Source organism: Lingula anatina, chromosome 7 (genome assembly GCF_051362555.1).
Source record: "Lingula anatina isolate TDL-2025a chromosome 7, LinAna3.0, whole genome shotgun sequence".
Lineage (NCBI taxonomy): Eukaryota > Metazoa > Brachiopoda > Lingulata > Lingulida > Lingulidae > Lingula > Lingula anatina.
This window is the reverse complement of record NC_141773.1, coordinates 4,299,267-4,321,291: the sequence shown is the minus strand read 5'-3', so window position 1 is coordinate 4,321,291 and position 22,025 is coordinate 4,299,267. Positions and strand designations below refer to the sequence as shown.

General features: G+C 38.4%; 2 protein-coding genes across 2 annotated transcripts; one reads left to right on the top strand and one right to left on the bottom strand.

Annotated features, from left to right (window-relative positions):
- Positions 1–164: 164 nt before the first annotated feature.
- Positions 165–3,191, bottom strand: LOC147760640 (uncharacterized). The gene is made up of 2 exons (XM_087017098.1): positions 1,542–3,191; positions 165–1,511 (listed from the first exon to the last, which is right to left on the bottom strand). Exons 1-2 carry the CDS (start codon positions 2,526–2,528, stop codon positions 1,125–1,127), a joined length of 1,374 nt encoding a protein of 457 aa, XP_086873224.1. The 5' UTR covers positions 2,529–3,191; the 3' UTR covers positions 165–1,124.
- Positions 3,192–12,729: 9,538 nt separating this feature from the next.
- On the top strand, positions 12,730–21,808 carry LOC106177319 (uncharacterized). The gene is made up of 5 exons (XM_087017187.1): positions 12,730–12,976; positions 14,536–14,597; positions 16,070–19,139; positions 19,787–19,962; positions 20,466–21,808. Exons 2-5 carry the CDS (start codon positions 14,553–14,555, stop codon positions 20,835–20,837), a joined length of 3,663 nt encoding a protein of 1,220 aa, XP_086873313.1. The 5' UTR covers positions 12,730–12,976; positions 14,536–14,552; the 3' UTR covers positions 20,838–21,808.
- The last annotated feature ends 217 nt before the right edge of the window (positions 21,809–22,025 follow it).

Here is a 22,025-nt window from a genome sequence, read left to right as displayed (position 1 = left end):
AAATGATGATTTTATTTCCCGTAAACTGTGATCCCTCCCCCCTCCCAATGGAACCTTCATGAAAAATTGGAGTTTTGACACACTACTATCATTTTTATACCTGTAGGGTTGCATGGCGTTATTGAACACCGTCCACGTTCACTGTATGGCGTAAGGCGTTATCTCATTTCACAACACTGTAGACAACGTTATGCATACAAATGTCCTTTATTTACGATAAGCGGTATAGTATGGGTGTGTATACATGTACAGCACAATTTGTTACAAGTTGACACCGTGATACGTTACTTTTCTTTCTCTGCTTCATTTTTTGTTTGTACAATTCTAAAATCAAATAAATAAAAAGTGAAATATATATAGGCCTATACGGTAAATAAGAAAAATAAATGTAACAATAAACATTTTAAACTACATACTGTGTACTAATAGTATAAAGTACATTAAGATTACATTCTATGCTATCTGCTATACATTATGTCCGTTATACATTTTGCCTACTGCTATCGGCTGTCCCTCCCTTGAAGTTGCTACTCGATATAGTCTCTCAATCACGTGATTCAACAGTACCTCTGACCATATGGTCATGTGATTCGGTGCACTTAAAAACACATTTACTGTGCCGAGACGCTGGACTGATAAGTTTCATTGCTGGACCTTGCACAACTTAGTTCTTTAGCTAACGTAAATGTTGAAGGCTCCGAAACCTTATATTAAGTGTGTTACATGTATTTAATACCTGCAGTATAGTATCCTCATAAATATTCAAAGGCCTATGTAGCATATGTGACCACAGCGCTTACTGTAAGGTTCATTCTGCGCAAATCGATCTAACCTGGCACTGACTCTCGCTGAATGCAATCAGTTTAACAGATCAACACGCCTCCTCCTGGCACTGAGAAGAATACAGAAAAGCTGGTGATTATACGAGTACGGTGGAGACAGGACGAGGCGTGTTACAACGACCATCCTTTTTTATTCATTATTTTTATATTTAGAAAATTGAAAAAAAAAAATTTTGTAAAAGTTCTACTATATGTTTATACTCAGTTCTGAACACCTGATTCCACTTAACTTTTGAATTACGGTTTGAATTACTGTTTAATTATTACTTGATGAACGCTATGTTATTCATGTAGCTGAACGCTACGTCTACATTTAAAAATATCAAGAAATGCCGCTCTAAACCGCCTATTCAATATCCCATATACAATTGGATTAATTACTGAACTTGCCATTGCAATCTTGAGACTTATGTTAGATGAAATGTTCAAGATATCAGTGATGTTTTCGAAAAGGTTTCTACTAAGAGAAAGTACTATGGTAGGAAGATAAACGGCTAGGAACGCTACTAAAGTAATTGCTGTCATCTTCGATACTTTCAAATCGAGTTCATGTCTTTGTTTGTTTTTTGTTTGTTTGTTTGTTTGTGTGTTTGTTTGAATGTTTTTTGTTTGTTTTTTCTGCTGGCCTTGTTCTGCCCGACAAGTTTCTTGGGAACTTTGCGGTTGGAACTTAGGCGAAGGTCAAGCAACTTTAGAAGCTGGTTTCGAGCACTTCCCTCGTCCTTTGCCTTTCCCCTTATATTTAATCCCCGATGGTGGCACTTCCTCTATTTCCTCTACGGCTATTTGATTTTTAAAATATAACGCATTCGGTTTGGTTGAAAGATCACATCCTCTCGATGTTGACGGCTGTGGTTCGCCGGCTGTTGACGGGTGTGATTCGATCTTGTTCGTGTCATTTTTCTCGGTAATCTGATTGTCTCTCATCTGTTCCATGTCAGCGCACTTTTGTTTATTTTTGTTGATATTATAGGCATTAACTGTCATCTTCTGTCGCCTAACGTATAGAATAATGGCAGCATAAAACCCAAAGGCTAATATACAAAATAATGGGTAATGCATTACTATCATTGTGGTCAAGAATTCCTGTTGGACATAGCGGGCCGTGCATTCCACAGTCGGAGTCCATCTATTCCAACCCATAAATGGCAGGAGAAAAAGACACATCGGATAAAGCCAACAGAGAGCAATTACTGCGATGATCTTCTTTGTTGTTACCATTGTCACATATCGTGCATATCGACAGATTTTCATGTATCTGTCAAATGCAATGAACAACTGGTGATCCACAGAAACCAACTTGGTCATGTATAGTTTTAAAAGACAAAGGTATTTGTCAGAGAGGTCCTTCATCACAAGTGTTGCAACTATGTTAAACGGAATACAAGTAATTCCAGTAAGAAAGCCGACTACGGCAAGGCTTGCGATTGTAAAATTTGACTTGTCGCGTAGTTCTTTACACTTCGCGAAGGCAAGTATAACAAGGCCATTTGCTCCCGTTACAGCAACGGCCAAAATTGCATCGAAAACAATAAGAGGTAAGCAATGAAGACTTACGCAAGAAAAGGAGTCAACCTTTGTTTCATTTGCAGTCGGCATTAACTCTTGTGAAACATTCAATCCAAAGTCTTCCCGGGATTCTGTGGCCATCTTAAGCTTGATGTGCACAAGACAATTCTTCTGCATACAAACAGTATTTTTAACACGAGAGAACTAACATGTAAATGGTTTCCGAGAAATAAGTGTAGAAGTGCATGTACATGTACTGCATTTACTACTTTGTCAAGCTCGTGATACGCGTGTCATTAAGCTGCGTGAAAGTACAAATTGTCGGAAGTTTTCTCTTTCTCTGACCATCGCTAGCCAATTAACAAAAGACCATTAACCAGGTTCTTAAAACCGCTACATGCTACACGCTACATTTCTTCCCACAATGCAATTTTCTAATGGAAAAGATGAAAATCGTCTGCTGGCCCCAACAGGATCCAGGCACTCTCTCTGACAGTCTGACACATCCCGACACTGTCATATGACATACGACATGCATATATCATTTATCATCATCATCATCATTAGTATGTCTCGTTTTTGATTTAAAATTTACAGTTTTACGTACTACTCGTTGTATACATGTACTACAGTATGTAGGCCTATAGTTTCGCGCATCTTACCGGCCCTATTCATTTCGTATTGTTACTGTCTGAAGTCGCTATTTACCTGCACAGTTATTCCCCAGTTGTTATTCCCCCACTATATAGATGCCCCTGGTTTAATTGTGACATATAAAACATGTATATCGTTACAAATCTTGAACCATTTAAGTTATATATGAAGTCAAAACTTTGGCACGAATACAGGGTTACCACTTAATATGGAATATTATTTTTTGGCGAGTACATTTTCTACAAAGTATTTAATTTCTATCTAACTACTTTAAATCCAAAGCTGAGGTGTCACTCCATGTGTAGCCAGGTGTGTTACCTTATTACCACACAACTCTCGAAACAATTGATGCATGCAGTTGCATGTTCTGTGGTCAGAAATGTGAGGGGTGGTCATTTCGGCAATTTTTGCCCTTGTATAAAAACGCATGGGTTTGGTCAATCTTTGGAGTGTGTTTAGAGGAGCAACAAAGGGATCGCTCTGAAACTTGACAGGTACCTTATTGAAGATATGGTTCGACAGCTAAGCAACACAGCTTACTTTGGAACTCTTGCTCTCAGAGAAAATGTCCAGAAACGGACAGCCATTGCCAGGTAATTCAACATTTTTCAGGAACCGTTTGTAAAGTCCTCCAAAGAAATGATGCAACAGGGGCACCTACTCCAATACCTTGACCAGGGTGTCCGCGTATCACACCAAGAAGACAAGATCGCCTTCTCCTTAAAGGACGCCGTGCTGGCCGTACAAAGACAACCAGTGTCCTCAGGAAAGAGAGGCAGATTGTCATTCAAACGCCCGTTTCAAGGTCAATCGTGAACAAGAGATTACTGCAAGCCGGTCATTTTGCACGAAGGCCAGTTGGGAAACCACTGTTAGCAGCAGGTCATATACAGCGACGTCTGCAATGGGCTGGGGACCACGTGCGTTTGCAGCCAAAACACTGGAATCACGTCGTTTTCAATGATGAGGCCAGATATGGATTTTTTTAGGGTTGATGGTCGAATCTGTGTCCACCGACGTGTACGAGGGGCATAAAACGATGATTGTGTACTGCCTAGGGTGCAAGCAGGGGATTGTAACGTCTCTGTTTGGGGAGCATTTCATGTCGGTGCCCAGAACCAGTTGGTTTTTCTAAGAGGCAACCTCAGCCAGGATTCCTACAGAGACATTCTACAGCAAACGATGCTTCGATTGGTAAGAGCCATCTTCGGGAACAACTTTGTGTACCAAGACGACTGCTCAACCCACATCGAGGCCGCAGAATCACTGTTTTTCTTCAAAACCAATGTGTTCAGGAACTGCCCTGGCCTGCAAACTCTCCAGATATGAACCCAATTGAAAATCTTTGGGCAAAAGGTACTCACAGAATTAATAGCTATGGTCATCGGCCGGTAAATAGTGATGAACTGCGACAGGCAAATATCACTGCGTGGAATGATATCCTCATCCAAACTCTAAAAAACGTGTTACAGAGTATGCCATGTAGGATGAGGGCGCTGCAAGCGGCTGCTGGAGGTCATGCCCGCAATTACTGACTTTTCATGATTTACACTAGTGAGTTCTTTGACTGTGTAACATATCACTGTCCGGAGGCTATCATTTACTTTAATACCTTAGCTTAAAGTTAATACTGACATCAAACTGTTGATAAGGTTTTCTGGGGGTGTTCCTTACTTTTGAATGGCATCTTATGTCAGATTTGATATCATTGACCAAAATATCTCACAACAGAAGACTGGATGTTTTTATTACTCAGTGGCATACTTTTTTAATGACTCAAGCCAAAAAAAAAAAATTAATCAGTACTCAAAAATAACAATGATAAAAAATATTCCATATTAAGTTGCAACCCTGTACTTTGGCACTAGACCTAAACTCGACCAAATGTCAGCATTAAGTTTTAAAAACGTAACTTAAAGATATACTACATTAAGGGCATGAACACATCATACATCTCACAAACGATATTGGAAAAAAAGTATTTAGATACCTGCTGCAGCTTGCACAAAAATACTCGGAGTGATAATATGCTATTCAAGCCAAAATAACCTTCGCGCATTGACGTCGTAATTATAACCGAAATGGTGAATTTAGAACGAACGTGTATGAGAAAGAAGTAGTACACAGTGTCATTATCAACTGAGGAGCACACGAAATTCTCCAATTACCCAGAGCTTAACAACCTACTTCCTTATACCCCCTTTACACTGGACGGCGTCCTTTCTGCGACCATGAAATTTAGCATCGCTGTGGTCTTAATAAGGAGACAGGAGCATTGATTTTGTATCAGAATGAATGCTCAATGATCGGCCAGTTGTCGACACGTAAAGTATTATAATTTTTTAACTCTCGAATGGGTCCGTACTGCTGGACGCAGAAAGAACGCCGTCCAGTGTAAAGGGGCCCTTACTGTAGTACAAAATTTACCGCTGCAGTTCAGCGTATTCCTTTGTTAAGACGTTCCATAAGTGCCAATTGCCTGTGATTATGATCTTCCAACTCGGTGTGTGAAGTAGGTGAGATGCGTGTTTAGAAAATTTTTGTCTATTGCCTAGTTGATAAGTGCTTTGTTTACCAGTTCTTACGCACGCAACTATTCATAATGCACGGCTTATACTGCTGATCTGTCGTGAGGTAGCAGTGGATTATTTGTCAGGCAGCATTCAGAACGTGGATATTCTGAGCTCAATATCTAGGAAAATATAATCGTCCAAATATTCCCAATTTCGTATATTTGAAGAGACAGTAAAGAAACGTGGACTGTGTTACTTATGATTGTGAAATGATTTATTGTTCTTCAACTTTCTAAATAAGACATTTTATTGAGTGTAATATCGTTTATTTTTTAATAGATTTTTCGGGTTTATACATGTATATCCTTTCAATTTACGCTCGGCGCCCAACCCGAAACTTCACTGACCTTTGGACAAGACGAGACAAAAGCATGGTACTGGTGTTACATTACTGTTGCATTTTACGACAAATTTGGACCTTTTACAATGAAACTTTTGTGCACCTAGATCAATTTTTGACCTTTTCCTGACAAAAGGGTGGTTCTTTCGAACCCCCCGGAACCCCCTCTGGCTATGGGCCTGCAACGTGTCCAACAACCACAGAAAAAAAAAACGTTTTTATGGTGTTAAGATCGTAATGCCCGCTATTGAAACCTAAGACAGGCAATTCCATTAAATAATCGTTAAATCTACGGCTAAGTTTTGATAAATATTATTTTTGTTAATGCTTCTTCATCTTCTCCCTCGTCTCCATTTAATTTAGTTTTCGGTACTTTTTCTATTTTAGTGACCCAGGCAAACTTATCTGTCTGGAGCTTTACAAAATAAGATATCTAAAAACTGCTGCACGGCTAGCCTAGGATTGCCATTTGATATAATACGTTTTGGCTCCACACGCTGATGCTATTGAGGAAGCGGTGCTCGTGTTCTAAACTCAGTTTTTTGTCATGCTGGGGTATTTCTATACACTCTATATACTCTATGTCAAACGACGCCTGTTATTGATAGTATTTGATATTGATAGCTATTGCTTTCTTTTTTAAAATCGAATTTGAATGGCGGTCTCCCATTTTTCCTCGTCTCTGAAAAAAAAGATTTTGAGACTATCTATGTATACTCTTAATAATGTCTTTTTTCTTGCCACGAAAACAAGTGAATGTTTGAAGCTTTAAGTCACACAAAACAATAGGCACACATTCTTCTCTATGTCACCGAGAATGACAAATACATTCACATTTAACCAACTATAATTTTAGTGTTCAATAAAACGAGAGCCCATTACATGTCACTGATAAAATTAGACTCATTAAACAAAAGGCTTAAACTCACTCGCCTATATCGAAGCTTTTAAATAATCAGCATAACATCTGTAACTGTTTTAGATCCCATCTGGGTCCAATATGATATTATGTAAAAGATAATTAATTGTTTGTCTTTTAAGTTATCGATAGATATTTTTTCTTTGCCTCTTCCAGTTCGTATACGCCCAGGTCGAGTTCCGTGAACTTTGACACCGCGTCATCGTCCTTTATATAAATATACATAAAGTTTAAATTTTGTTTGCCAAGAGACAACCAATTTCCCTCGGTATAAATATAATAAACAGTCTAATCGCACATACGATGATTAATAAAAGTTCAGTTTTACCATCCATGTCATTTCAAAATTTTAGATAATATATGTACGATTTTACAGTCTCTTGTCTTTTTTCTGGGCAGCGCCGTATCGCTGTTACTGTCTATGGCAAATGGTAGAGAAGACAATGGAGCACTCGGTGACATCATTGCTTTGCTAGCTCTCGTGTTGGCTGCCGGAGGTCCCCACCAGATGACAGGTGTACTTGTGGCTCTTTCCAGGTCTCCGCCACAGATATCACCGATGTTTTCCTTCTTCTCGGTGATATGGTTTGTCGAATGAATAACGCAAGGTCCAGTCGCTGTTTTCTCACTACGAAATTATTTTATTCAAGTGAAGACCTTCTCTGCAGTATTCAATGATGATAATAGTGGCTGCTAGGTCAGTGGTACGTGTTGTAACCTCTGGTGTTCAGAAACGTATGTGCGTTGCGGTATCAACCCGCTCCCCTTTTTATTCTATTCGGCCACCACGCCCAAACAGCGGCCGTATTTTCCAGATGGTACATGTATCCCCAAATATTCGGAATATCCTCCACTTCTAATTTTCCACAAATAAGAATGAGATAGAGATGAACATGAAACGCTCATTCCGGATCTTCCCAGCCTCGATCCTTTAGATATTAATTAAGTTGATAAAACCCATTCACTCTTGATTGTTGTCTGTTGCCGATGAAAGCTGACCCCCAAACTTATCTAACGCATGCATAAATAAAATCGCTATGGCATTTCTATCAAAATGGCTTCCATCTCCGCTCGGGAGAATATTATTAAAGATACGACAGTAAAATAGAAATCAATTTATTGCATGGGTGGCACAGTCCGCTTGGGTGTAGTGCGCGGTGAATACAATAGGCCTACTATATTCACATAGGCCTATTGCAAGTATGTGAATGTATATCATGTGTAAGACATTATATATACAACTTTTATAAACAGAGATATATCATGGGATCAGCTAAAGATATCAGCCCACGGCATTTTACACCTAAAAATCATCTTTTTAAAGCGGTAAAACAAGGCACTTGCTCCTGGTCTTGATTCAGCTCAAAAACTTATAGGCCTACTTTAAATATTTCTGCTTCTAATAATAGCAAAAAAAAAAAAAAAAAAAAAAAAAAAATGCATTTGATTTACCACGTCAAAACTTCCAAAAAAATTTACATTAGTACTCTCTATAGGCCTATACTTAACCTGAGACGCGACACGAGACAAAAGTTCGTAACAATTTTCTGCCCGGGAGCCACCGGCTCATATGACGGTTATTTTGGAGAACTTTAGATTTGGCCTCGTTTTCAAAACCTGAAGCGGCGGCCTACTCAGATATGGCGGGAGAAGCAGGCATAGAGACAGGTAAGATGAACATACGTTTATACGCTGATATGTTGATAATTTTACTAATGCACTTGACAGAACGATAAAGTATATTCTCAAGCTATGTTTTATATACCAAAGTAGTGTTTAAGTATCGGTTTCACTGAATCTTCTATCAAGTTACTGTCGTGTTCCAAAATGGCGGCACACAGAACCCAAATGTAAACACGTTCTTTTGAATTGTGCCAAATGCAGATAACAGTGATTTTTCTTTATCTGTTCAGTTTTTTAAATAGTTTGACATTTGATTTTGGACAGGTAAAAAATTTAGGTAGGAACCTAACCTGTAACTTATTGATTTTCTACATTTCCGACAGGTAGTATATTTTGCAATGTTCAGTGTAACTACATGGGCAGTCTTGTGTTACATCTTGAATGAATGTCGAAGTTTAATATTGAATTTTTGCATTTTCATGCAATTTTTTTGTGTTTTGAAGTTAACTAGATTAAATACTTCATGAAATGACAGTGTGTGTGGTTGGGGCGATCACAGTAGAGTGAATGTGGGGGCAGTCTTGCCTCATGTCTTGTATGAATGTCACAATAAAATATTGAGTATTTGCCTTGTTATGCTTTTTTTTTGTGCTTTGATGTTTATTAATAGAAATGGCTCGCAAAATGACATGTTGTTTACTTGATTCTGTATAGATAGATATATTATGAGAGGGGGATAGGTCACTTTTGAGGATATGAAAGCCATTTTTTAGATATTCTGCATATTCCTTTTCATGCTATTTCTTTGCATTTTGATTTAAGTAAGATGAAAAAAAAATGTGATATTTTGAAATTTCCATGAAAAAGGAGTGTATAAACTGATAAAGAATATTTATCAGTTATTTAGTATTTAGTGAAAAGCAGTGTTATCTGCCCTGCATGTGTGTGCATGGGGTGAGTGTGGGGCCACACATGCTTGAAAATTATAGTTGTGAAAGATAGGCTCTGTTCTCACAACTTTTAGATCGATCTATCACCGCGGGGAGTCTCACTAGATTACTGTCAGATAATCCCCCTTAAGTGTCCGTCCCCGCCTACTACAAGCTTTAAGGGGTAATTAACTTTCGTGTCCGCCCGGCTGACAGCTATTTAGCGTGAACCCCCAGGGAGTTAGGTCGATCCAATGTAGGTCGATCTAATCTATGAGAATGGGGTGATACAAAACTGAAAACCAACCACAAGCTGCAGCATCTTTTCAAAAATACGAATAACAAAATTTGACTTTTAACATGTTTGCTCCTTTGGCAGGGTACAAATGTACGATATCAATATGGGGGAAAACTTGTTAGTCAAAATAAGTTTTATTACATTTTTTACCCCCATTTGTTGACCATTTGCAATACATACGTGCATACTGTGCATCATAAGTGCTAAAACATTGTGTATATGGTTTCAAATTGTGATAGCCATATCATAGGCAAATTTTTGTTAGAAGGAACAGTTTATTTTTGTTTAAAATCTCCCACAAACACATGGGTTATAAGTATGTGAGGGAAAATGTTTCATGAAAAAAAGAACATTATATTAACAAAATTCCTCCTTTGTTTTAATTTATAAATATTGTATACCAGTACAATAATTAGTGTATTATAGTTGTGAACACTGTAGTTTGTAGACTTCAGAGCTTCATTTAAATGGGAATTTAATTGATTTGAAGTTTTGCATGTTTGCCACTGCTCAGCTCTTGATGATGAGCTCATTGATCAATATTGATACACATTTAGATTACTATTTTAGATAATTCGATTGATACCAGCTTCCCTATTATCAAGATTGTGGTTTATTACTTATACTGATTTTAGTGTGTTGTTGTTGTTGTTGTTGTTGTTGTTGTTGTGTGTGTGTGTAATGATCTATGCAGTTAGAAAAGTGTTTTTGAATGTTACTTTTTAAATCTTTTTAATGTTTTAATGTAATATTTTTCTAGGCTTGAAGAACATGAAAGGGACCAGGATTAATCATTTTGCCATTCCTTGGCAATTATGACAGAAGCTCAAGCACCTATCATGAAGCCATAAATAAAGTTATTTAATCCTTTTAAAACTGCAAACATTCTTTTAAAACTTGGTTACAGTTCTTTCTAATGAATAAAATACATTAACAGATTCATGTAATATCATTTAATGTGGAAGTTTTTAAATGAAGTATGGCTGTGAAATCACCACTATGACACATACAAAAATAAATTCAAATAAAAATATAGACTGGTACAGGACTAACTGGTATCAGTGAAATAAATTGCTGATCCCAGGTAAATTTATAAAATTATAAAAATTGTTTATATTGATCCTATTTTTAAAAGGAGTAGTGCGTCCTGTGGCTATAACTGTATGTTATGATCAAGAAGTGTAAAAAAAATTGCCATATCAATGTGTTGCTAAAGTAAAAAATAATTTTTGCCACAAATATACATGTATATTTGCATCAGCTTTAATCCCTGTTGGCTGTCACAATATTGATATTTTTGTTGATGATATTATGTTTTAAATGTTATATAGTTGTTCATATGTAAAAAAAAAAAAAAGCAAATTCAATTGATAAAAAAAGTCTTGTTTGTTATGTTTTTATTAGTCTTTCAATAAAAATAAACTGGCAGCGGGTGGCCTCATGTAATAGATAAATGCTCATTTACAAAAAAAAAATGAAATGTTTATATTTTCATTCCCTCCATTCTTCCTGTGAAAGCTTCTCTTCTCTATATAGACAATATTGTGCGGGTGGGGAATTCAAAACGAGGTTAGATTACAACAAGAATGTACTAAGTCAAAACGAGGCTGGCTTACGGTTGTTGCAAGTACGATTTTTTTTTACGTACACGGGTGTGGATTGATTTGTGCCATTCCTGGATAACGGTAAAGTTCCTTACATGCTTATATTGACAGAAAGCTGAATAAATTTGCCACAACTTACTGATAATTTGAAGTTGGAACCTGTTCTCTAAGAATGCAAGCATTAGAGGTAAAGTTGAACTCCCGTGACAGCTTTGGTAAAACTTCGATTTCAAATTCACTTTTGAACACTAAGTAGGGTTTAGATCAACTCGAGGAACATCTCATATCATTTGAAATTTATTTCTAAAGATGACAGTATACATAACAAAACTCTCATACCCTTAGTAGTCGAGATATTCTACCGTTTCTGACACCCTATAAATCTCAAAAAAAATGCACGCAATTCAAATTCTAGAACTTCCGGTTTGGTTAAAAGCCACCTAGCGGCAGACCGGTGGCTCCCGGGCTGTTTCATCAGAATGGGTTCCATCTCCGCTTGGAAGAATATTATTTAAAACACGACAGTAATAACAAAATCAATTTATTGCATGGCTGGCTTTGGTACACACGCGTAGGCCTACAATAGGCCTACTATTCATATAGGCCTATTACCAATATGTAGGCCTATTACAAGTGAAGGTCATCATATATCCAACTTTTATAAACAAAGACATATCATGGGGTAGCTAAAAATATCAGCCCACGTCTTATACTTTTTGCTGGCTGCTTTAAAAATAAGCATCCTTTTTTGCTTCTGAACCACCCCCTATTTGCAGCTCAAAATTACAATATTTTTACTACTAAATGGTGTCATCAAATTGGCGTTGAAACGGTGTTTGTGTGTGCCAAGGTAAAGAAGAAATTGGAGAAACCGATTTTTCCATTTGTAGGCTCCCCCAAAAGCGCAATTATGGTCAATAATTATGCCGTCACCCGCAAGATGCCATGAGTAAATTTAATTATTCAGTTGCTGAACACTGAAGATTTATCTGTTATCCAAATAAATGTAGGGCCTGTGTACGGTAGTTATAATAATGAGTTTTTGGTAAGCGCTTACAGTAGGCTATCCTGACTCTATCCTTGACGAGAAAAAAATTCTGGTCAGACGTGACTCATCTAGCTCTTGAGCTGTGGTTGTGGATTCGTTTGTTTTTGTAACACTGGCATTGGGCCAAAGATATGCGAGAGCTTGTTTTCTTTCTCGCCATCCACTATAAAATAATAAAGCAGGCATTGTATTGCACCATTCATTTTAATTTGCACAGTGCTAATGTAGGGCCTATTATGTAAGACACCTATCAGAGAGCAAAAGCTTTGCCGCTATGACGAAACTGATCGAGGGCCCGTGTAACAGACAGTCCACGGCACCCTCCATTTAATTATACAGGTAACTTGAGGTAAGATCTAGCCTGATAAAGGTGGGTAAAAACCTAGTGCGAGGCTTATCTTAACGAGAAAACGGGGACCGAATTCTCTGTCATGGGGGACTCTCTGTCACGTCACACCGGTCTTTTAAAAGGAGTGACCACAACGACGGAAGTCACTTGAAGTTTTTGACCTGCGTGCGCACCCCTCACTGGCGAGTGCCCTAACGAAGCAGAGCAAGGCAGAGCAAATAAAACAAACGGCGGTGCAGGCAGAAAGCAACTTTGAAAGTTATGTAGCAGACATTTGTAAATGATTAGGTAATTATATTATCTCACTTTCCCCCATTCTCTCTCTCTCTCTCTCTCTCTCTCTCTCGTGGCACTAGCCTACTCCCCGTACTCTGATCTACTCTCTTTACTGCTACAGTGAGTACCGTGTGAAAGGCTGTTTTTAAACACGCAGAGCCAGCTTAATGTACTTTAAGTTACTGCAGTAGTACCCAAAATGCTACTGTCCTCAGTGGGGTATGTCTTTAGTGGATCTAGGTGCCCACTGAGGCTGTAGATGTTTATATAGCACGTTCATGTTTGTAGGCTACTAGAGGGGCGCCAGCACGGCCTATTACATAATGTCCGCACTGTAAATAACGGCCAGCTTATGTGGGGACTTTACTCTGTGCAGTGTTGATAGTCCATATGGTATTACATAGCATTTCATTGATACACACCTACACACTCAAGGAACAAATGGCAGAACAACTAACTATATAACAATACACCAATTAATAGATACACATATTTAATTATGATATAAATAACCACCATGATTACACAAATTGTATTTGGATATATTGTTTCATATAAGAGTAATTCATGATCATTTACCAGAATTGATCTACATGCTGAGCCTACTTGCTGAGTATGGAGATAGCACAGGGGAAAGCTTTTCAGCAAATGCACAGATTGTTTATAAAACTTTTGAATATCTTTCTATAGTAGTACTTAATACAAAACAGAGGCAAATGGGACAGGGGGGGTCAGGGGGTTTATTCCCCCTCTCTACCAAGTCAATTACCTCTTTAGCTGTACTATTTCTTTAAAATATTCACATGTTGTAAGAATAACGGCTTACAAACACACACACACACATAGTCCAAACACACACACACACACACACACTGTCGAGGTCGATCCCCTTATCCTCTTTACCCTGATCTTGTATAGATATAGATAAAGAGATAACCTAGGTTCAATGCCCTAGACTATGCTCACAGAGAAGAATGTAACTTCTTCATGCTATAAATTCAACAATGCAAACATGGGTTCACTATTTTAAAAGACTATGTGCTTCAGAGAATGGTCAGTTACTTACCAACCCCCACCCCCACCCCCAGATTTTACACATTAGTTTATCAATTATATGTCAGTCAGCAATTCATTGATTGGGTCCTTCTTGGGCTAATCACAGTGCTGGGGCTTCCTAAAGTTACACATATTAGTAGCACAAGTTCACATGGGATTATGTGCTAAGGTATCAAGTCTGTAATAAATATTCAACATGTTTGATCTAAATATTAATACAAAAGTTCACGACCTCCATAATATATTTTTATCTATTTTTAAATAAAAAATGCTCTTCATGTCTGCCCTGACCATTGTACTTATTCAGTCTCTCCAAGAAAAAAATGGCGTAAAGGACAGGATGTGAAAAAATGCTGTGTCATGATTGGCTGAGAGATGTTGAAGATTGAAAACCAACTCAAGGTTGATTACAGCTGTTGCAACTAACAAAATTCATGAGCGGTATTTTTTTGGGGGTGGGTGGGGAGGAAGGCTTTTTTTTTCCTTTCTAAAACTCTCATGTTTTATTTTTCCAGAGTATAATAATGGAGTGATGCAAGAAGTACTTGCACAGAACATACCAGTGATGAGTTATCAGGTTTGTCTTGAAAATTATTTCTTATTTCAAAGAAATTTTGAATCTAGTTTTTCATATATATATATATATATATATAAGTAAAAAAAAGCAGCCCCTCAGTGAATCTATCGCACTACTAGTATGTAGATGGATCCACCTCTGTGGGGACTCTTGCTGAATGCAATCTGATTAACTGAATGAGCAGTTTGGGGTGATAAACTTTAGTGTGCATTCGTGAAAAAGCTTGCGGAAACTGAGGGCACACTATCTAGTTACCAGGGATGCTAGTCTTCCGGTTTTTACCGGAATTCCGGTTTTTTGCGTCCAGTTATAAAATTTTCTGGTACTATATTTTGTTCCGGAATTCTCGTTTTTAACGTGGTCGCGGACTGGACGAACGATGCGTAAGAGGAACGTCGCATTTCAACCATTGCGACAGAGCTGCGTTTCAACACAATATCTAGTCACAACCGTAGCACGTGATTTATTTATGGCGCTTGATTGGTTGGAAATGTAGGCTTTAATGTCGGCACCCATGTGGAAAGTTTTGACACCGTGTGCGCGGAATTTTGAACTAAACCAAACTAAATGGATTTCGCGGAGAGGGGAACAGACGATATTAGCCATTACCAATCTTTGAAAATGATAAATGAAAGGGATTAACATTTAGTGACTATCATTATCATGCTGGTGATTATCAAGCTTACGTGAGGGATCATTACTGTCTACTATGGGTGGTAGGTGTTTATGTACTGATGGCACTTCCATCTTGTCAATGTCAAGATTATCCTTGGAAACAACTGTTGAAAATTACCATGAAGTTGTGATGACATATATTGCAATATATTTATTAAATAAAATTTGAAATATAGTAATTGTTTCATAATCAATTTGTACCCCCCCCCCCGGTCTTTGCCAAAAAAAAGTTCAGGTTTTCTTTCCGGACCCCACTAGCATCCCTGAGTTACCCAACCTGCCTAAGCAAGTGTCCCCACAGAGCTGGAACAGTGTACCGAGTACATTAATTTTTTGGAAATGGACCCAGAGATGCAAAAATGTTTATAAAGTGGGGAGATTGTGTAACATTGACTTTACTGTTTGTTGTGATTGTTATTTCATTAGTTATAGATGTTATGAAGTGACATATTGTAACTGATCAATATTTTCAAACAACCTAAATTATTAATCTCCCACCACTACCTGCAACAAAACACATTTTAAGCAATTTTGAAGGTGGTAATTCAGAAGATTTAGGTTTATTTTTACTTGAAATTTAAAGTTGGCTTCATGTCAGAAACTGTATTGTTGAATGGGACAGTGAATCACATGGGTTACTGGCTCAAATAAGACAAGTTAAATCTAATGCACCAAGTAACCCTTGTCATATTTACCAGACCTCACTGGCCCAAAGGGGACAGTGGACAAAAAAAAAAAAAAAAATGGTGAGGAAGCCCTGCATTAAAAAATTCTGAATAATTAGTTTTTTTCCACAGGTTCCAGATTATGTGATGGTGCCATTGCAATATTTGCCAGCAGCAGGGAATCCCAGCATGCCCCTGCAATCCTTCAGTACTTCCCAGAACCCTATGAACTTAGTGGTGCCAGACAGCTTGGGGCAAGTGCAGCAGAATTCTACGAGCTCAGCACTGCCTAATGAAACTGTACAAATGCAACCAAGCTCTTCCAATTATCCCATCCAGATGTATCCTGGCTCTTGGAATTTGACTGCTCCAGTGTCAGCTGTGCCAGTGCTTCCCCTTTCTGTGAACTCTCCCATGCAGGTCACTGCCCCACTCCCTGCAGGGCAGGTTCAGTCTAATACTTACAAGACAAATTTTCCAATGCAGACTCCCCATGTGCAGTCAAACCCTTCAAAATTTGTTGCACCAGTGCGACCAGTACAAATTCAGCCTAAGCCTACACAGTCTGCTGCACCACTACAAATTCAGCCTAAGCAGACGCAATCTGTTACACAAGTACAGCCAGGGCCGATTCAGCCTAAGCAAACACAAACTCCTGCGCCAGTACAACCAATGCAAATTCAGCCTAAGCCTTCACAATCTGCTCCACCAGTACAACCAGTGCAAATTCAGCCTAAGCCTGCACAATCTGCTACGACAGTACTACCAGTGCCGATAAAGCCCAAACCTACACAGTCCACTGCACCAGTACCAGCAGTGCAGATGCAGACCTCCAGTTTGAATTCTTCACAACCAGTGAGAAGTGTGCAGACCCAGACTTTGCCAAGGCAGAGTATGAGGAAACAACCAAGTGAAGCACCTGCTAGCACAAATTCCTGCACACTGATGTCAGGTAGCACAAACTTAGGAATTTCCATGCCAGCAAGCACAAACCCTCAGACTGGTATTTCTATGTCACATAAAACGTCAGGTGCCCAGTGTAGGGATAACCAAGAGAGTGAATTGCCAACTGGCAAAAGCTTTGATCCTCAGGGTTCCAAGGGCACTGCGGGACAGCTGGGGCAATCGGTATCATCCAAGCCCTCATCAAAGGTAAAGCTGTTTCTTATGTCTACCTCTCAAGGGATGTTCTGGTGTAACTTTTGTCCCTATCAGACCAGAGTGCTGCGGGAGATGGAGGAGCACGTCCGCTCAAAACACCAGCCTTTTACATGTCCACGGTGTAACAAGAGGTTTTCGCTGAGGATCATGTTGCACTACCATGCCTCTGAGGTACACGGACATGCTGGTCTTGCTGCTGCTACCACCACAAATATCGTATGTCCAGCAACTAGGACCAAGACGGAGCAAATGGAAACAGATTTGGTGAAAGTTAAAAGTGAACCAGGAGATCCTGATGCAGATGCTGCAGAAAGAGTTCAAGGAAATGAGGAAGGGAAAACTGAACCAGTTGAGCCTGACAATGGCATTGAGGATGTAGAGCCAGTTGCTGTTAAAGTAAAGACAGAACCAGTGGATTATAATGCCACTGCTGCCATCCCAGAAGTTTCATTGGAGCCCATGGTCGCAGGCCAAAAGGAAACACAAACACCAGAAAGTATACAGGATACTGGCATAGAAACAGGCACAACAGAACAGGAGGAGAACATCCTAAATCCCCTTGATGAAGAACAATCAATAGAAATGGGAACCAGCACAACGAAAAAATCAGCAGGTGATGTGGCAAGAAGGAACATAAACCTAAATCCTGTTGTCCTGTTGGAAAAATTGGACTTGACAGCCATGACTATGACAGTGGCTTCATCACAAAGGATTAGTTCTTACTCCTCACTTGGCGTTGAAGAGGTTGAAGTGATTTCAAATGACGACAGTTCAAACGACTCCACATCTGTATCTCTTAAGCAGGAGCCATTGATAACACACAAGTGTGAGTCTGGTAGCAGTAGAACAGATTGGAATACCCTTTATAAAGGTGGTGCAGATGTACAGAGTTCCTCTCCAAATACACCAGAGGCTACACAGGTGTCTTCTGGGAGTTTGGTGAATGGTGGTCCACCAGCTGACCCCAGGGGGGAGAAATCAGTTCCTGCAAGACCTGTAGCGGGAGAACTTCACACTGTGGACAGTTGGGAAGACACTGCAGAGAGCCTGTTGACTTATGTAGAAGGCAGATCACCCATGGGAAGGCTTGTAACACACTATTACCCTTTCAAAGTGCGCTGTGTGTTTTGTAAGGAAGAATTCACTAGTGTTCAAGGAATCAAGTCGCATACTGCCCAGAGCCATTCATCATCCAGTACAATCTTTGGGTGGTTCTCTCTTAAGGCAAGGGATGCTGTTCTTCTCAGGTTTTGCCCAGGAAAGGAATGTTTTTTCCGTGTCTTAGGAAAGAAGGGGGCAGCAGACAAATTGGCATGCCATATGAAATCTTGTGAAAATTTGGAAAAATTTGGCACTGTGTTTAATATGGAACAAACCCAAAAGATCATGCCTCAAAGTGGGGAGTCTAGCGGTTCAAATGAAAGAGTACTGAAAAGAACTCATTCGCCTGGAAGAGATGAAGAACTGCCTGTAAAACAAACAAAAAGGCTTACGTGTGAGTCAGAGGCAGGTGAAGAAAGTCTCATGGTTAAAGAACATATGGACTGTGAAGAAAACCAGGATGGCGCAGACAGTGATGATGCCTCGAATTGGAGTAAGGATGGCTCTATCCAAAATAATCCACCCTCAGATTTCTCCGACTCTGATTCATTGGATGACGAAACTTATGTACCTTCCCCATTGAAGAAAAGAAAACCCAAAAAACATCTCTTCGATAAGAGTAGGTCAAAATCCTTTGTCAATAGTAGACATCACAAACTTGGTACTACAAGTACCTCTACACTACCTCAAGCTGACAACAAAACTCCAAAGACTGTTGCTTCCCACTCTTCCAAGTCAAACACAAAAGAAATAAAGAAGCCAGAAGAGACAAAGCTAGGGGTTGCTGAGACTGAAGCATCAGACGGGCAAAATGGTTCATCAGTGCCTATATACCAGGAGAGGAAAGTCCCCAGAGAAAAGCACGTAGATACCAGTAAACACTTGTGGGAGTGTATGAAATGCCCAGGGTCTCCTGCATTCCAGGCTGAGAACTTACGTGGTGAGAATAAGAATGAAATAAGGTCCCTAGGGTAACGCTAACACCCGCCAATTTAGCCAAATGCTAAAACTGACTTAAATTGGCTAAACAAAAAGGGCTTGATTTGGCTCATTTTAGTCAAATTAACACCATTTGGATAACAAAATGACAAAAAGTGGTGATTTGGCTAAGCGAAAAAAGTTGCTAGCGCTACCCCAGAGTCCATTTTGATATACATGTATTTAAAGTATGTTCAAGGATGAGAATGAAACTGAACTCTTTTTGTAATCTGGACATTTTGTCAAAAGAAGCTCAACTAGTCCATTTGTCATTGCTTATTGAAGAGTTGGATTTGCCTCTCTCTTTGTTGATGTGAAGATGAGTTTATAGGTCATAATTATCTGCTTTTGACCATTGGTGATCACTGGTGAATTGCTGCAATTTCCAGGATTTTTATTTTTTGCTTATTTAATAATAATTTTTATTTGCAACCAAAAGTTGGATGGTACATTTATGATACTTAGAAAAATGTTTATTCTCAGAAAAACATTAGATATTAAAAAATAATTTCTAAAAGATTTATAATACATTTGTTTATTTACTTGCATTGTATACTTTCATATTCTCATTCACTTGTGACATATTTTTCAAATGCTCCCATTTTCTAGATGTGAAGCTCCACATTCTTAAAGATCACCCAGACACTAAAGACATTGCAGCCCGGGACATCTTGAGCAAGAAGGACCCAAAGACTAAGGATCATTGCAGGAACTACATGTGCCCCGTGGACTACTGCAATGCCTTCTTTTACCGGCAGAGTGATGCCCAGTCCCACTACCAGAAGGTAACAGTAGCAGGTTAAAGGGGGAGAGGTCAGGGGGGTCCTGACCCCCCCTCCCTTCGATTTCTAAAAAAAATCACACCAATGGCCCTCTTGAAATTAGAATTTTAACTAGCTGAATCATAGTTCTTAACCATACCAAATAGCACTGTTCGCCCTTCAGGGCCCTAAACCCCATGCCAGGGGAAGGTGCTTTGCATCTGCAGACTCCCTCTTCAAGTAATCCTGGATCTGCCCCTTAGTAATAGTATGTGTTTGAAAGCAGGCATATGTGTAAGAGTTCATGAGAATTTATTATAATTGAGTGATGTATAATTATCACAAATGTGGTACAAGTTTATTACAATTAGGATAATTCAAAGAAAAATTTTGAAAAGATGTTAATTCTCTTTTGGTAGTATTTCCTAGTTTATAGGTATGTTATTTATGGGCATTTATCTCAATCTGTGGTATTATTATTATGATTATGATTATTATTTATTAATATAAGTTGACATATTTTTAAGGTGTGTGGACGGAACTTGTTTAAAAGTGAGCCATTCAGGAAGATCTCTGACCTCAGCAGTGAAGCTGACACCACTAGTGACAAGAAAACAGAGAACAGTTTTAGCAAGAAGTCCCGTGGTTTAGAGAGAGCTGATAAATCTGACAGTCACACAGCTGGCAGCCTTTCTACAAAGAAATCTGGTCCACTTCATCAAAAGACATCTCACAATTCCTCTGTGAAAAAATCTAATCCAACAAAAAGAAGTTCCAACAGTACTTCTAAACATAAAAATGATTCTGCTTTTAAGAAAAGATGTCACAGTTTGAAGAAGGGGGTAAAAGCTTTGGATCGCACCAAGTCCAGGACAAAAAGTAAAGGGAAGTGTAAATAATGATGATGTCATTTTCCATCCAGGGGTATTGTTAACCAAGCTATATTTTCAAGTTTGATATCTTGTTCACCATCATACTGCCTGGTTACTAAACAGATGTTATTTGCTACTCCTGAAACATTCTTGGTGAAAGCAAATTTATTTCTGTAGTCTGAAATATTTTTCTGCCCCCCAAATGTTGGTATTTTTAATTTAGTATTATTTTCTTACAAAAAATGTCTGCAGATCTGTAAAAAGAACTTTGTAATGAGCACAAAATGAATTGAGATCATATCTCAAATAATTAAATGGAATTATTAACATTTTAGGATTTTTAAGCTGTAACACATGGAGCATCATACCCCATGCATGATTATTGAATGGAAAATTTATTGTAATAATTTTTTCATTTATATATCTATTTATTTTACAGCAGCATGTAATGAGATTGAGCTGAAGTTCTTGAAATTTTGCTGTGCGTTTTATGCTCTTGGATTAATAATAATGGTATAATTGTCGGCTCAGATGCAAACCTTTCCATGGAAAGTAATCTTTTACCATGATATACTGTACTTAGGACCATTTCTGTCAACATCCAGCATTTTTGTTCATGCTGTTTTTCAGAGCTATAATATTTATGTACTTCAACTTATGATTGTGATATGTAATTATTTAATTCGCTTTATGATAATAAGTCAATTGGTTTGAGAAAATTGAAAAAGGCAGCATTTTTTATCATCTGTAAGTGATACTCAGTGGCACATATTATAGATTCTGTACATTTCTTTGTGTACTTCTTAGAATAATAAGTTTGTTAGGAGTTTTCCCTTTTCCAGTTAGATAATGCAGATATAAACATACTGTCACGTCAAAAATATAATAGTGCCACTCTGCGACTTTTCAAAAGGCTGGACAATGGAAGCAATCTAGCTATGAAGTTGAAATAAAGTTAAATTAGTGAAAGAGAAATAAAGAATAACATGATAATTATACCATGCATGTCATTTATTTGTTTAGCCTCCTGTATAAATAATATTACATTTCAAACCTTTTCACATACGCTAATTTAAACAACAACATAGTTTGCTTTAGGCCTTAATGCCAAACTTAATCAAATGCCTTTACCATACCTAACAACGAGAGAGTTCATCTAAATTGCGTGATTTCAACCCCTTGGGTAACTTTAACTGTATGACACGTCCCATCTTA